The 16,570-nt window shown below is 48.3% G+C and overlaps 1 protein-coding gene across 2 annotated transcripts in view; it reads left to right on the forward strand.

Moving 5' to 3' along the window:
• The window catches only part of LOC122377483 (protein ROP-like), a 93,494-nt gene that overhangs the window by 37,608 nt on the left and 39,316 nt on the right, over positions 1–16,570 (forward strand). For both annotated transcript variants that reach the window (XR_006255877.1, XM_043357540.1), the window contains exon 2: positions 3,605–4,377. Coding sequence is in view for 1 of the 2 variants with exons in the window: in XM_043357540.1 (XP_043213475.1) it covers positions 3,718–4,377 (660 nt within the window). In the remaining variant the exon portion in view is untranslated. The remainder of the gene's footprint in view (positions 1–3,604; positions 4,378–16,570) is intronic.

Raw genomic sequence — 16,570 nt, forward strand, 5'->3', positions numbered from 1 at the left:
TGAAACACTAATTGGACTTAAAACGATAACCATTAAGCAATGCTGAAAGATTAATCAAATATGCAGTTTCCTTTTTGTAATGATTAAGCCAGTGTCTGCATTGTGCCTCACATGTGTAATTTACCCCTGCGTACGAGAAATGCATGCTACAGCGATGAACTGATGTCCCAACGATCTTACTCAAATTCGGCGTTCAACATCCCTGTAATGCCTTTCTTCTCTCGCTCAGTGTAATCCTTCTCCATTTCTCACAGTCGTATTACGGTATTTACATGTCGAGTTTATTTCCCGTTTCTCGTCAAAGTGCATAGGTAAGCGGAATTTCCGAACGATTTAAATGGCCCCGGTACATTGACATTATTCAATTGTAAATTGGCGAATCGACCTTGATTTCTAAACCATTGAGTTTCGATGAACAACGTCTAATCATCAGAATTGACCGTATGAGCCCGTGGCAGCACGCGGACCGGTAATAACCTAACCGCTAACACCTACCCCTTCCTCGACCTAATCCCCTTAATGACCCCAAGGGCGCCGCGCGCGCAAACAGGGTCAGAGTGGCACGCGCCGCGGACCGCGTTCGTCTAGCCCATGGCGAGTTATGGGCACCTACTGCGCCTACGATAAAGTAACCTACTGAATGATCCGAAATTACTGAAGAACAAATGGCATATGAATATGATGTTGGTTTACACGAATATGTGGCTCATTTAGCAAAAGAAAAGGGGGGGGGTTGGAAGGATTGATGGATCAGTGCGCGCCTGTTTCCACCCTGACCTTACTTGAGCCTCTGTCGACGTCCCAGTCCATCTTCAGTGACCGGCCCGGCGGCCAGGCCGCCGCCGGGCCGCGTTGTCCAGCAGCCGAGACGCTGTTGAGCTGACGCTGAAGTCTCAGTAGCCGAGCTCCCTATCCACTCTACAAGTCTCCAACCCGTCTCTCTCCGAGTCTCCGTCACGATCCGAATCTCTCTGTCAGTTCCCAGTGTCTCTTCTGAGTCGGTCCCGTTGAGTTTTGCTTTGTGATGACGTCATTTTTTCAGTGAAAGTTGCGATGCTCCTCTCCGCCAATCCTCTTGCTCCACATCGACAGCGTTCTGCTTGGCTCCGCCTTCAGTTCAAAGTGGTGTTAGTCGATGGATTTTTGCGCCCCCTTCGGCTGTGACGATTGGCCCTTTCACTTTCACCGTGTCGTCGACCCGACTGGACCTGCCGCTGGCGTCTTCATAGCCTCAGGGATGCAGGTGGCTGGTGGCCAAAATCTGGGCTTGTTTTATTTGAATGCCGATCGGTCCCTGCTCCTCTGTTTTTGAGTAATTTAGCTCGGTCAGCTGCTCCAGATGTAGACTGGATCGGGTTATGGGATTTGGCTTTTGTTCGTATCTGGTCCAGAGCACGTTCGCAGAGTCGGTCGCGTCGTTTAGCCGCTCATTATCCTGGCCGTGGCGGTCCTTCTCTCCACCTGTCTTTCAGCTTCAGTGTGGGAACGGCAGAATGGAATGCTGGAGCCATGAAACTGCTGCTTTTCTCGCGGTCGATCCTCCACCGTCCTGGCTAATGTGTCTGTTTTCGTCACCGACCCAGCCGCCGTCCGGGCACGCGCTGCCGCTGCCCACCGTCCCCGGCTGGTGAAGGTGTTCTGCCGGGCCGGCGTGTCTCTCGGCGCTGAAACCGTGTTAAAGTTGCAAACGCAACGTTGATGTCGGGAATATTGAAAAAATGTAACCTCGTTACACAATCATTCATCACTAAAACGAAATCACGTAGAAACCGAAAAAAATTCACAGCTTTGACTTTTTTCGGTTCCGACTCGTCGGTTTTTACGGGTTTTCGTTTCACAGGACGCCAGACTGGCAGTGTAGCTTGCGCAATGCATTCGCTATGAGGCGAACTGTACGACGCGAACCGAAATCCCGCTGAAACCGAAAAACGTTGGAATTCATGCTAGTGTAGCTTAGGTTTTACGATCTAGGTATAAAAAAGCATGGCGAACAAAACGGCTATCGCGAAATTTCCAAAATATAAAGATCCTTAAATCTAGGGATTTTCTAACTCAAAATTTAGATTTCTTGAGAAATTTTTGAAATTTGGGGAAATTTTCAAAAACCGGAATATATGTTAAAGAACCCCTTACTGGCCTTACACATGCCAAAAATTAACAAAATATCTCTGAAACTGTCTGAGATATAGGTAGGCATTTGAATGACTGAAAAAGTAGCGACTGTTCTTATGACGTCACAATATTTTCGGTATTTGTGCTTGAAATCAGTCAGAAGTCATATTTATGATTCTTATCAACCTCTTGCTGACTGAGTATGATCCTTTACGTGAGTTAAGTCACGTTTACGTAAAAAATTGTTTTTCGTTGTAAACCGGTACCATTTGACCTTATTTAACCTTCCTGTGACGCCATAGGTCTAAGAAAAATGGTCAAGGAGGTTTCTGTGGTTGCATATATATGACATGTCTTCATAAAGACTCGAATATTCACAATTTAACATGCCTTACCTTACGATTCACGAAAGTGTTTTCTGATTGGTCGAGGGCGAGGCTGACCTCTGTTGCGATGTCACAGGTCACCATCTACTCAGGTGACTATCCCCATGCCAGATCTGTCATATACATCATATCCAGACTCATTTGGAAAGCTTAGATTTCATTGTTATGACTGACTTCTCGTCATTGCAAATTGGACTGATTTGACCTTGTTTGACCTCCCTGTGACGTCACAGGTCAAATATCAAGGTCATCGATATCCTATCTTGTGCATCTCGATGAGTTCTTTCGAATGCCGTTTGATTTTTTTCCGATCCGGCTATTGGTTCCGGAGATACGACGGGGGGCCCTTTGCCCCCCCCCCCCCCAACAGGACGTGGAACCTGCCAGGCCTCAACGGGGCGCGGGTTAGGTTTCGTACGCAGTGTTCAGACAGGCTAAGTATCGCGACGAGCTCCTCACTTTAGTTCTCACGTTTTTCACCCACTTTTTCCCATGTGAACTCCCGTCTTTGCTGTTTATTTTGTTCTTTCATTGTGGGTAAACTCCTTTCCTCCGAACACGCTTATCTTTACCCATAGACCCACAATGTAAGCTGACAGACGCCGAATCACGATCCGGCCAAACATGGTCTCGAGAAATAGGTCAAAGGTCATTTGGGTGAGGGTCATGAAATTTTCAGAGTAGGTGTGAATTCGATTAACTCAGGGGACCGAAAGTTTCATCGCAATTGGCTGCTTTTTGCGCGATTTATTCGTGAAAACTGGGGGGAGTCCATCCGATCTCCCCTCCCCCCTGCAAGTGCGATGGTTTAAGAATTGTGCCCCTGGCAACGTTTGTCGTATAATCATGTTTTGCATCCAAAATCGACGTAAGGCTACATCACTGATATCATTACGGCTGACCTCTGGTAGTTATGACTTTTTGTATGGGGGGGGGGGCACAGTGTATCGAGCTGATAAGCTAAAGGTGGCATTATAAGTTTTGTTATGATATGTCTAGTGGCTTAGAAAATATGTGAGAAAAACGAGAGGGCCCTGTAGAGCCGTCCACCCTCCACCCCACCAAAGTTATGCATGGGTTAACAGCATTGTCTGTACGTCTTTCAGAGAAGTTCACTTCGTTGCTCTGACACGTGAATGATAGGTGCACGGAGCCCACGCGGTAGAGCCGGCTGGAATCGAGTCGCTGCCGGCCGCGTGGCGCCGCAGTGCCCACTACGATGGCGCTGAAAACTGTGGTCGGTCAGAAGATCCTGGAGCTGGTGAGGGCAGCCAGAAGGCCGAGCGGCGCGCCCGACTGGCGTGTGCTGATCGTGGACGAGCTGTGCATGCGCATGGTGTCTGCGTGCTGCAAGATGCACGACCTGGCCCAGGAGGGCGTCACCATCGTGGAAGACCTGCGGAAGCGCCGCGAGCCGCTGCCGCACCTGGAGGCCGTCTACCTGGTGCAGCCGACTGAGCGTTCGGTACGCGCCCTGCTGGCTGACTGGAGCACCGGCGGCCGGCCCATGTACCGCGCCGCGCACATCCTCTTCTCGGAGCCGTGTCCGGACGGCCTGTTCGAGCTGCTGGCCGGCGCCGGCGTGTCGCGCCACGTGCGAACCCTGAAGGAGGTGAACATGGCGTTCGTGCCGCTGGAGGCGCTGCTGTACTCGCTGGACGCGCCGCGCACCCTGCCGGCCGTGCTGTCGGGCGGCGGCGGCGCCCAGCTGGAGCGTCTGGCCGAGCAGCTGGCCACACTGTGCGCCACGCTCGGCGAGTACCCGGCCGTCCGCTACCGAGACCACTGTGCGCACAACGAGCAGCTGGCGCGCCTGCTGCAGGCGCGACTGGACGCCCACAAGGCGGACGAGCCCACCATGGGACAGGGCGCCGAAAAGGTGGGCCGCTGGGCACGGGGGAGGGGGCACTCTGGGTGGCCGGGTATTTTTTTTTTAAATCTTCATACACTTGCCTTAAAATCCTGACACAAGCTAAAAGGAAAGTAGGCAGGTAGAATCAATGCAAACGTAAAAGGACTGTTAATCCGCGCCTCACGGGGGAGGGTATTCATAGCCCCCCCTCCCTCCTCCCGTTTTTCTACAACTTCTAAACCGCTTGACGTATCTCGGCGCCAAACTTTCAGTACCTTCGGCTGCATCAATTTGATACCTTGTGTCAAAATACGAACTTCGTAGCTACCATAGGTCGGCCGGAAATGACGTCAGAGTGACGTCATGTTCGGCCGATTTCGACGCAAAACATTGACCCACGTCAATCGCTCTCAAGAGCTCAGTTTTTAAGCTAGATCCAATTTCTTTGCATGAGAGGACTCAGAATAGATTGCGCTATCAAACTACTATCTCCGATTTTCAAAACATTTGAAAATTTTGAAAAGTATGCCTACATATCAACCCTCGCCGGCCGAGGGGGGGCGGGTGCCGCCCCCCCCCCCCATAGGTTTTTTTCGCGATAGCTCCGAACACGCTGGCGATAGAGAGCTGAAACTTGGCATACCTGACCTTTGATTCAAGCCGGATCTTTTGACACCAACCGCATTTTTGGGTCAGGTCAGGTCACTGACCTATGACGTCATAAGTGAACCTCTGCACGGTCTTCGATGTCGCAACTTCGCAACGCCCTCACTGCCAGAGGAGATGTCACAGGGAAATGAAACTTGCAGGATCTAGTATCCATTATGAGTCTCACAACTTGTATATCTCGGATTTTTCCTAAAGGTCATATGAGGTCAGGTCATTTTCGTGACCTCACATAGGTAAGTCAATGGGGAAAAATGAAAACTGCTATTTTGGCGCCGGGAACGATCTCCAACTATCTCAAGCACACAGAATCGTGATTTGATTCACTCCTTGCAAGGTTAGCTGCGTCACTTTTGCAATGTTGACCTTGCGTGACGTCATCAAGGTCATAGTAGTTTTTTGTCAATAACTCCCGATCAAATTGAGCTAGCGAGTCGGGAAAGCCACCAATGGACTCAGGAAGACCTGCCAAATCGAATGATATGCGAAATGACCTCTTTCGACCAACTTCGTGACCTGGGCCTCGTTTCATAAAAGGAATTACTTACGGCGTTCCGTCAATTATGCCAGATTTGGCGTATTTGATGCCAATTTGGTTTCATAAAGCCGGAGACCGGAGTAATTCACGCCATCGAAATTACGGAGCATCATTTACGGCAAATGCTGGATTCCGGACCAATTGATGCCATTTGGGTTTCATAAAACGACGTAATTAACGCCAAATATTTTATCAAGTTCTTGATATCAGTGGTGTAAACTACGTACAAAAATGTTGCGTGAATTTGAATTAATGTTAAGATTCGAAGCTAATTTTTAATCTTTTTTATAATGTTGAGCCCGGCGAGGCAGGGCCTCGGCTAAGGAATTTTGACTACTGGGGCAAATGGTCAAAGTGTTTGAACACCCCCTTCCCCTGCGGTTTTTCGCGGATATCTCAAAAACGGCGCGGAGCGCCGCCGTTTTCGGCACACCTTATCATCCACCAATTCTACACATGTAAAAATTTCAGACCAAGGTCATTCAAGGTCAGGTCACCAGGTCACTTCAAGTGACCTCACCTCCTAAAATGTTTCAATGTATGTCATAGCTACACCGAGTGACCGATCGCTTTGAAACTTTCAGCGATTGATAAGGGCAACAGTATGTATATACAAACATAGGCGCGGGAACCGGGGGGGGGGGGCAGTGGGGGCAGCTTACCCCCCCCCCCAACTCTGGGGCCGTGGGGGCGGTGCCCCCGCAACTTTAAGACGGAATACCGCACTTTTTTGCAAATGTTTTATTTTTTTGTTGAAAAAGCCAAGGGATGAAACATAAGTGGCCTAAAACCGGTGAGAAAACTAGATTCGGGAGTACCCTGGGTTTATCTCTATTATGGTGCGCCCCCCCCCCCCCCCCGTCTGAAACTAGTTCCCGCGCCCCTGTGTACAAATGTATTTCTCGGAATTTTCATATCGGTGACCTAAGGTCAGGTCAATTTTGCGACCTCTAGGTATTACAAGCGCGGAGAAAATTCAAAACCGCCTCTTTTGGACGAAAGTCATTCCAAGCACTCTTAAACATTGAATTACAAGTAACTTTAACACTGAACATGAAAATCGCACCCGTGACCCCCTGTTTATACCCCTGAGCAGGGCTGCGGAGTCGATGGATTTTCGGCGACTCCGACTCCGACTCCGACTCCGGCTTTCAAAAACCAGCTCCGACTCCGACTCCGACTCCGGGCAGAATTGTCGACTCCGACCGACTCCAACTCCCGACTCCGACTCCGCAGACCTAGCAGGGCTGCGGAGTCGACAGATTTTCGGTGACTCCGACTCCGATTCCGGCTCGGGTTTCTAAAATCGACTCCGACTCTGACTCCGACTCCGGTCACAACTGTCGACTCCGACCGACTCCGACTCCGACTCCGACTCCGACTCCGCAGCCCTGCCCCTGAGGTCATCTCAGGTCACGAATGGTATCTAACAGTTTTTCGCGACTAACTTTTGAAAGAGGCATGCTAGAGTGATGAAAACGCCTTATATGTGTTCAGCTCGACGATACGGATCCACTGATATGCAACATGACAATTTCCGGTCAGATTATGACCTTGACCTGAGGTCACATTTTCAAGTTGACCTTTCAAGTTCAAATTATAGTTCATTCGATGCGTCTTGACGAGAAGAACACGATGTCGGTAAAAGAAAGCTCGTGCAAGGCTTAAAGGTAGTGTGCCACCTTCCAAAGATTTCCCATTTTATTTTTCCTAGGATAAGAAGCTTCTGTTTTTACCTAATATCGCAAAAAAAAAATCAAAAATGGGCCTAAAATAGTGCTTTTTTCGCCTAAAAGTTTATCGGTTTTTCGATATGTATAACAACTGTAGTGGGCTGACCTGCAAACAGGCGTCGGCAACAATCGCGAATGCGGCGCACATGTGACAATAAGCAAAGGTCATTATAGAGTTACGACGTACGGGAATGAGTTATCAGCTGTCTAATCGTAGACAACACAATGTCGAATTTAAACTGTAAGGCTGTATTGGTATTGTTTCTTTAATTTGGCTGTCGAACATTAATTTATGGTTTGAAATATTATTTTATGTAAAATAATTGACATGGAACAGCCGTCTCTTAAGTTATGACCCCATCTCACCACATGAAAGTGGCAGAAATGACAATGATCAGCTGACGCATTTTTCTTGGCCGAAGTCAGAGCGCGCGGCCCGACGCACCACCACCGCACCACAAAGTATGAGCAGAAGCCACCTGCGGTAGACCGCGCCCAAAGCCAGGGCCCCGGTAACGTGAGGTAGCCGAGTCGGGGCAGCGTGCGCTGACCCAAGCCGGGGCCGCGGCTTTGGGCGCGGTCTACCGCATCCCCGGGCAGCCCCGGGCTATCACATGACACCGGGAGGACGCGCGGCCCCGGCTTGGGTCAGCGCACGCTGCCCCGACTCGGCTACCTCACGTTACCGGGGCCCTGGCTTTGGGCGCGGTCTACCGCACCACCTAACAGGCGTGTTCGAAACCGCAGGAGATGATGATGAACGGGTTTATCGAAACTTTATTGGATGAGCCTATCGGTAATAGCGATTTCAGTGTGTGCATTCATTGTTCATAGTGGTGTGAAATGCGGTTGGGGTACGACCGACAACCCGTCGGGGCGAATTTCGCACTGGGTACTCAAAATTTGAAGAATTTAAGACGTTTCCATGAGTTTTGAAGGTATGGATAAGTTCTAAAAATCCGGTTTTCCTTATCTGGGCCATTAACTCCATACGGTCCAGGAAAGCTGGCACACTACCTTTAAAGGGACCCTCCCACCTTCAAAAAAGTTAATGGATTGGCATGAAAGTGATGTCGCTCGGTTCAGAAAGAGCTAAAACTAATATCTACCAAATTTCACCGAAAAATATTCACCGGTTTTCAAGATATTAGACTTTTATTTTTGTTTACTTTTTGGGATCTCCGCTGTTCCTAGCGACTTTATTTGGAAGCAATAGTTTGGCAGCTGAAAGTGCGGCACTTGTTGCGCGCAAAGCAGCATCTACCACCGCGTGCTACCAAACGTTTTAGTCAAACATTTAAAAATCGTTAGATCTGCGCCGACGTCACATATTCAGAGGGGTATTCAAAAGCATTAGCCCCTCTGAATCCAAATGCTGCAATTTTGAAATTCAATATTTCCGATTTAAGGCATTTCTCGATGTTGTGAGCAGACTTGTGCCTCGACCAAAAATCAAGATCCAAGATCCGCAAGATCCCACACAATTTTAGAATTTCAGGATCCAAGATCTCCAAGATCCCACACAAAATCATTTTGCAAGATCCAAGATCCCCAGGATCCCACGCAAATTCAAGATTTCAGGGTCCAAGATCCACAAGATCCCGCGCAAGATCAGACTTCCAGGATCCAAGATCCCCAAGATCCCATGCAATATCAAAATTGTAGGATCCAAGATCCCCAAGATCCAACGCACAATCATAATTTTAGGATGATTCATCTGTGATTTGCAACAGCAGACTGCAACTTACTCAGTACTAGCCCTGGAGAAGCACTAAATGGACATGTACATTGTACATGCTAGTGATGTAAATCTCAGAAATGTTTTATGTACCTACATGTTTGTGATGTAAATTTCAGAAATTTTCGAAACCAATGCCAAACTGATCCCGACCAATTTTTATATCTATCATTGATATATAACAAGCTCTGCTAGCGACACCATACGACGTCAGCTGGCAAATAATCCAGTTAATATTACGGCCCACAAAGTCTAAGTTGTGTTTATGCTGATACCGGGAGTTCCTAAATAAACAGTCGAATTATTTTTGCCTCTAGTGGCGTCAACTAACAAAATCACAACAATCAAATTGCACGTGATGATAGCACGTGCAATGCCATTTTATTTCATACCAAAATCAATCACTTTCTACCATGCAGCCGTATAGTACAGACATAAAAACAAAAATAGTACATTTCTATTTTGAGACAAAGTCAATCGTTGCAACACAACGTAAGCTACGCCGACACTTAAAAAGGACCCAAGTGCCATCAAGAACCGTCATTTTAAGTATAGTTGAGAAGTTTTTGGCAAGAGGTAGTGTGGAGAACGTAAAAAAGGGTAAATGTGGCCGAAAAAGAACCAAGAGGACGCCTCTAAACGCCCAAAAGGCACGAGAAGCCCTCCAGAGGAGCCCACAAAAGTCGCTCAGACGGCTGGGCCAGGAACTGGGCTGTAGCAAAACCACCGCTCACCGTTTGGCCAGAAACGACGTTCAGCTGTTCCCGTATAAGGTCTCCGTTCACCAAGCACTGTCGAAAGTCGACAAACAGTCACGGCTTCTTTACAGCGGCTGGTTTTTGAGAAATTGCGAGCAGGACAATGAGTTTCTTCACCGAATCTGGTTCAGCGACGAGGCCCATTTTCATATGGATGGCCGCGTGAACTCCCAGAATTTTCGATTCTGGTCGACGGAGCCACCCGATTTGGTCGCGGAAGCCCCTCTGCACAGTGTGAAGTGCACAGCCTGGTGTGCAATGAGCAGCAGTGGCATCATCGGACCTTTCTGGTTTGAGAACGACGCTGGGGAGTCTGTCACCGTCAACGCTCAGCGCTACCGGCAAGTCCTAGCCAAGTTCTGGACTGCGCTGAACAGGCGGCTGGGTGGAGACAGGCAGCTGATGGACCAACAATGGTTCCAACAAGACGGAGCCTCGGCGCACACGGCCGTTGCGACTCGAGAATGGCTGCGGAACCGATTCGGTTCGCGGGTTATCTCCCGCAGAGAGGTGCGGACCTGGCCCCCGCACTCTCCGGATCTGACCCCACTTGACTTCTTTCTCTGGGGTCACCTGAAGTCACAGGTCTACAAAAGCAACCCCAGAACCACAGATGACCTCAAGAGGGCCGTGTCGTCCGCGGTGCGCCGAGTGCGGCCGGAGATCTGCCGGGCTGCGGTGGAGTCCGCTCGGCGACGCGCAGAGCTGTGTGTGGAGCGAGAGGGGGCTCATCTGGAACACGTCCTCTGTGGCCGCAAATGAAAAGACAGCAAAAAGAAGATGGTATCACGTGAAATGGCATCGACTATTGTGTATGCTAGAAAGTGATTCGTTTTTGTCATGCCTTCCATGCTGATAATATACAGCTTTTAAATACGACTGTTTATTTAGGAACTCCCGGTATATACTTTGAAGCCGTGAGCACCTTAGTTATTAGGGTATGTCCTCCTTCCAGTATAAAGTGATTTTAAAAGTTGTACATGCTAATGTTTTGCACATTGGTTTTCCTGGCTAGATATTCATCCTCAGGATATTTGAATTTGCTAGCAATAGATAGGTTTAGTAGGCATTTAATCATGGTAGACTCATGTGTAAAATATTCCTGTTAAAAAACAGGATCCAAGATCCCCAGGATCCCTCGACAAATCCAAAACCAGGATCCAAGATCCCCAAGATCCCTCGACAAAATAAAAAGCCAGGATCCTAGATCCCCAGGATCCCTCCACAAAATGATGACCAGAGTCCTGGATCCCCAAGATCCCTCGGCAAAACCTGAAGTGCTGGATCCAAGATCCCTCAAGATCCCGGATCTTGGATCTTGCAGATCCTGGATCTCCGATCTTTTTGGGATCTTGGCACAAGTCTGGTTGTGAGTGCCGAAACCGGTAATTGTGACTTGTGAGCCAGGGACCCCATTTTGGCTATCTCAACTCAAATCTATATAATGTTAAGGTGGGAGGGTCCCTTTAAGTCAAAAGTTATTGCAGAAAAAAACGTTCCCGAAAAATCATCTATTTTGGAAGTTTTTGCCCCCTGCAGGCAAAACCGTTGACGTTAGGTCAAATCTGAGAGAAACGCTCAGAAAGAGCGTTAATAGGGCTATCAAATACGCTTTTTCGCGGCGCTGTAGCTCTATTGGTTCCCGAGTTATGCGTCGGCATCTTGCAAATTGTCTATATTCAACCTAAAAATCGCGAAATTTGGCCTTCAATGACCCCCATGACCCGATCTCGACCTGACTAAAAAAGTGGCCGAAGTAATTTCGCCATTATTTTTTACGCTCTTTCGAACGAAGGGTAGCTTGTGGATTATGGGGGGTACAAAGCGATATGTTTGCCAATGTACATAGGCGTGCATTGCACGCCTATGTTTTTGGGTGGAAATTGAGGGTGCAGCTGCACACCATGCACCCTCTCTTCCGCCGCCCAATTTCTTGCCACAAACGTCTTCACCGCTCCCGAGTGAAAGAATGTACGTTAATATTGAGATATTCTCATTTTGTGGAGGTTGGGCAAAACCTGACCACTACTGGGGCATTCCTTGACTCTACTGGGGCATTTGCCCCAGTAGTTAACATGTTAGCCGAGGCCCTGCGGCGAGGAAGAAAGAACAGCCAAAATGAGAAAAAGAAACTGCAAATCAAGGCCATATACAGGGTGTCCGGAAAGTCATGGCGCTTTTCAATTTTTCGCAAACAAATGCGGCTGGTTCATATATATTTAACAACTGGATGAAACAATGATCGGGGACAACAAGAGACATCCTTCCGCCAACTGTTCACTCGATATAGCCGGCCTCGACGCGGGGGCGGAAGCCCTTGCATGTCTTGACGATGTATGCCGCCTCCAGACCCTCCCACGCTGCCACGATGCGAGCCTTCAGCGACTCCAGGTTGGGATGAGAGGTAGCCTGGACCTCATCCTGCAAGACGCTCCACACGCTGTAATCGAGAGGGTTGAGGTCGGGGGACTGAGGCGGCCACATCTTCTTTTGCCAGAAGTGGTCTGGCCCGCCCAGCTCCTCTGTCAGCTTGGCTTGGACGGCGGCAGCGTTGTGGGCGGGCGCTCCGTCCTGTTGAAACACGAAGTTGCCCTCCGGGTAAGTCGCCTTGATCCACGGGATGACGTGCCTGTCCAGGAGCTCCTCGTAGACCAGCCTGTTGATCTTTTCGTTGGCATCAACGAAGATGATGGGACATTTCTGCCCGTCCGATCCGATGACCCCCAGGACCATCACCTTCTGCGGGTGCTTGTTGACTGGGTTGAATCGAATCCGGGGATCCACTTCGTCAACAGGCTTGTCGGACAAGTAGCGAGAGTTCCTTCGGTTGATCTGAGCGTCGACGTGGAACAGCTTCTCATCGGAAAAGATCCGAACGAAGCTGGAGGTCACTGGGCTCTTTAAGAAGTTCAAGAGCAACTTGCTTTTCTCCAGACGGCGAAGACGCGTGACCTCGGTTAGACGCGGCCTGTTCTGGATCACCCTGGACTTCATCCCCAAATCTTGGTGAATCAGTTCGTGCATGGATGACTTCGGAAAGCCGAACTTCTTTGCCAGTTTTCTGATCGGCTGCCGCGGATTCTCTTCGATTGCCGCTGACACGGCAGCCACGTTCTTGGCAGTTCTGACCGACCGGGGCCTTCCCGATCTGGGGGCATCTTCTAAAGAATCCCCACGTCGGATCTTGGCTTTCACCCGCTGAACCGTTCGCCGAGAAACGCCACATCGTGCTGCGACTTGCGCCTCGGTCATGCCGGACCCGGCCGCCGCGCGCAGACAGCCAGCGACAAGTTGCCTCTTCGTCTGTTTTTCCATGACTGAACGCAATTTCAAGGTCAAATTTACACGGCCCACGGCTGACCGGTCAGTGAGGGGTCACGCCTGCGGTGATTGGCTGATCGTCCACCAATCACAGCGCTCGTTAGACGGCATATAAGAGAAGCGCCAGGACTTTCCGGACACCCTGTATAGGCTGCAAATCTTCTGTACCAGTCGCTTTTTGTGGGTAACCGGACAAAAAGTCAAAAGGAATAAAGTCAAAAGACAAATAGTCAAAAGACAAAAAGTCAAATGCAAAAAGTCAAACGGGATAAAAGTCAAAAAGATAAAAGTCAAAACGGATAAAAGTCAAAAGACAAAAAGTCAAAAGCAAAAAGTCAAAATGTGCAAAAGTCAAAAACGCAAAAAATCAAATGACAAAAAGTCAAAAATGCAAAAAGTCAAAAGCAAAAAGTCAAAATGTGCAAAAGCCAAAAACGCAAAAAGTCAAATGACAAAAAGTCAAAAGCAAAAAGTCAAAACGTGTAAAAGTCAAAAGACAAAAAGTCAAAAATGCAAAAAGTCAAAAGGATAAAAGTCAAAACGGAAAAAAGTCGAAACGGAAAAAAGTCAAAAGACAAAAAGTCAAAACGAGTAAAAGTCAAAAGGATAAAAGTCAAAACGGAATAAAGTCAAAAGACAAAAAGTCAAAAGTAAAAAGTCAAAACGGGTAAAAGTCAAAAGACAAAAAGTCAAAAAATAAAAAAGCATAAAATAGAAAAGTCGAAGTCAAAGTCTGAAATAAAAAGTCAAAAGGATAAAAGTCGAAGCATCGATCTTTTCATCTTTTGAAAAATATTATACAGCGCAACGTACCCTACCCACTGAAGTTGTAAGGAACGTGTGAGTACGCGAGGGATTCTGACAGGTACCGGGGTCCGCAGCAGCGGGGCAGGGACGCTGGCTGCGGTGGTGGGGCCCACGCTCACATAATACGCGTTGAGCGCTTCCGGCGTGCACGCTGGCGCAGCAGCAGTGGCACTCTTCCCCGCCCCGATCACCGGCCGCAGCACTGTCCACATCCTCGCCGGTCCTGCCTCACGCAGCTGGTCAGCATAGTAGGGGAGAGTGGGGCAAAGCGGCCACCCTAACGCTTCTCACGATGCCCACGCTTGATTTTTAAACTTGGAAAGATTCTTTCTATACCAATGTGATCCCTATTAAGTTGCCTTTTATTTCAACTGCGTTTTATTTCCAAAGGCGTTCACGTATGAAAGATGTTGACAAAACTTTAAACCTATGCATATTGGCCACTTTGCCCCATACCCTGGGGCAAAGCGGCTACCGGCGTCTTCTCAAGTCCCGATATGAGAAACAAAATAGTTGCCTCGTGTACGACTAGGGTATTTGATGGTGACAAGGTTAAGCGAGGATGGATGTTTACTAGTGATGTCAATTTCAGAAAACATATGTCCAATGTCCGTCCAATGTCCAATACTTACGTCGACTGTCCGTCCAAAAATGTCCAAGCCAGCCATTTGTCCAAAGATGTCCGACATCTACGCAATAGTTTACACTCAACACCGTTCTTTAATTTGGTTTTAATGTATCGTTACCAGCTCGAAAGTGGTAATCATATCGAAAGCTGAGCTTTCTAATAGCCAATCAATGTTAAACACGATAACTTTATAAAAATGTTGAGGTGTAGCAAGCGATTGTCCAAAGTTGTCCAAAGCCTGCTGTCATTGTCCAACCGAATTCCGAATTGGACATTGGACAAAATCGGAATTCCGAAGATTCAAGTTCCGATTGACACCACGAATGTTTACTTTATCATCTTCCACCTGTAGGTAAGCAAAGAAAGGATTTTCATGAAAATAAACATTTAATTGCATTATTTGGTAACTCATGCAACTGAAAAGTGTCCAAGATGAATGCATGACGACACCTTTGAATATAAATAAAGTTTTTTATCCAGATGGAAGCAACTTATGGCCAATTCGGGGGTGGCCACTTTGCCCCGGCCACTTTGCCCCGCGCATAACGTCCGAGACAAAAATATTCCAGCTTAGCTATTAGTGGGGTAAAAAACATTGAAATTGGTAGAATACATGTACGATAACCATGCAATGCATGAATAAGAACGCTTATAAAAATTCCAAACGGTTATGGAATAACATAACATTTAAAAATTGTAAACATAGTTGGTAACCTGGCAAGAAATGCTTTTCCGTGTTTCACAGAACAAAGGTGACGGGCCTGAAACCCCGGTCTGGCTCATTCGAACGACCGTGAAGAGAAGTATAATTGGAAACCATAAATTGGAACTGACGCCAGCTATGAAGGGCTAAAACGATGGATGGCCGCTTTGCCCCGGGTGGCCGCTTTGCCCCACTCTCCCCTATGCCGCGTGGTCACGTCTGATGGCCGCTCGACACTGCCGGTTCACCACCGTATACTCGGCGCGCGGGCCGAGCAGTGCGCGCCGCCGCGCCAGCAGCGCTCGCGTGGCGTCCGTGGTGCGCGGAGCACCGGGCGGCGGCAGCCCCTCCCCCATGGGAGAGGGTGAAAAGCAGTGCCTCCTCTAAGCAGTTTTGACTGGGGGGCCCGATCACGGGCAATGACTAAGGTAACCCCTACCAAAAACGTCGACTAAAAAATGACTAAGGTACCCCTCAGTGACCAGTTTGGAGGATGACTGCGGGGGCTGCAGCTCCCGCAGTTAACATGTTAGAGGAGGCATGGGTGTCGTTTTGTATAGGCATGGTAGGGCCCGAGCCCTACCAATAATTTTGGAAATTTAACATTATGCCTATGGCGTTGCGTGGAAAGAATCGCTTTGAATTGGCAAAAATTTACATTAGAGCCCTACCAATAATTTTCGGAAAGTGTCGCCCCTGAGAAGAGGCCCTGGTGAAAAGCCAAAACCTCAAAATAAAAAAATACCATGTGATTAACGCTTAAATGACGTCAATGGACTTAACGTAAAAAATACAAAAGACGAGATAATTTCAAAATTTTGAGTTGCAATTTTTGTCCCCTCAACTTTCAACCTACCCCATCAACTTTTCAAACGTTCCCGGGTCACCACTGCCCCATCGTGCAATTCCAGTGCTATGGCAAAGTTTTATCTGAAAGTTTAAACGTGCCCGATAGACTGGACGCGGTCCCCTCCGTCCACTCACGCTCTCTGGTCTCTGTACGGTCATCGCTGACTGGTCCAGCATCCAACGCGCTGGGTTTATAGAAATTTGGTTAAAAGAAATGAACATATTTTAATGAACGAATCCATTAAGTAATAAAATGAAAATGATTCACAGGTTATTATTACATGTGGGAGCACTGGCGCTGGAACTTTCTCAATGTTGGAGGGGCTCGAGGCAGTTTGAACTCATTTCTTTCCATGCAACGCCATAGGGTTAATTACGAGCGAGCGAGCGCAGCGAGCGAGCGAGTTCTTTCGTGTTTAAGGCAAAAATCTGAGTATGCGCGACCCGGCCCGACACGACCCGACCCGACACGACCCCAT

This window comes from Amphibalanus amphitrite, unplaced genomic scaffold (genome assembly GCF_019059575.1).
Source record: "Amphibalanus amphitrite isolate SeventyFive unplaced genomic scaffold, NRLGWU_Aamphi_draft 000045F_arrow, whole genome shotgun sequence".
Classification (NCBI taxonomy): Eukaryota; Metazoa; Arthropoda; class Thecostraca; order Balanomorpha; family Balanidae; genus Amphibalanus; species Amphibalanus amphitrite.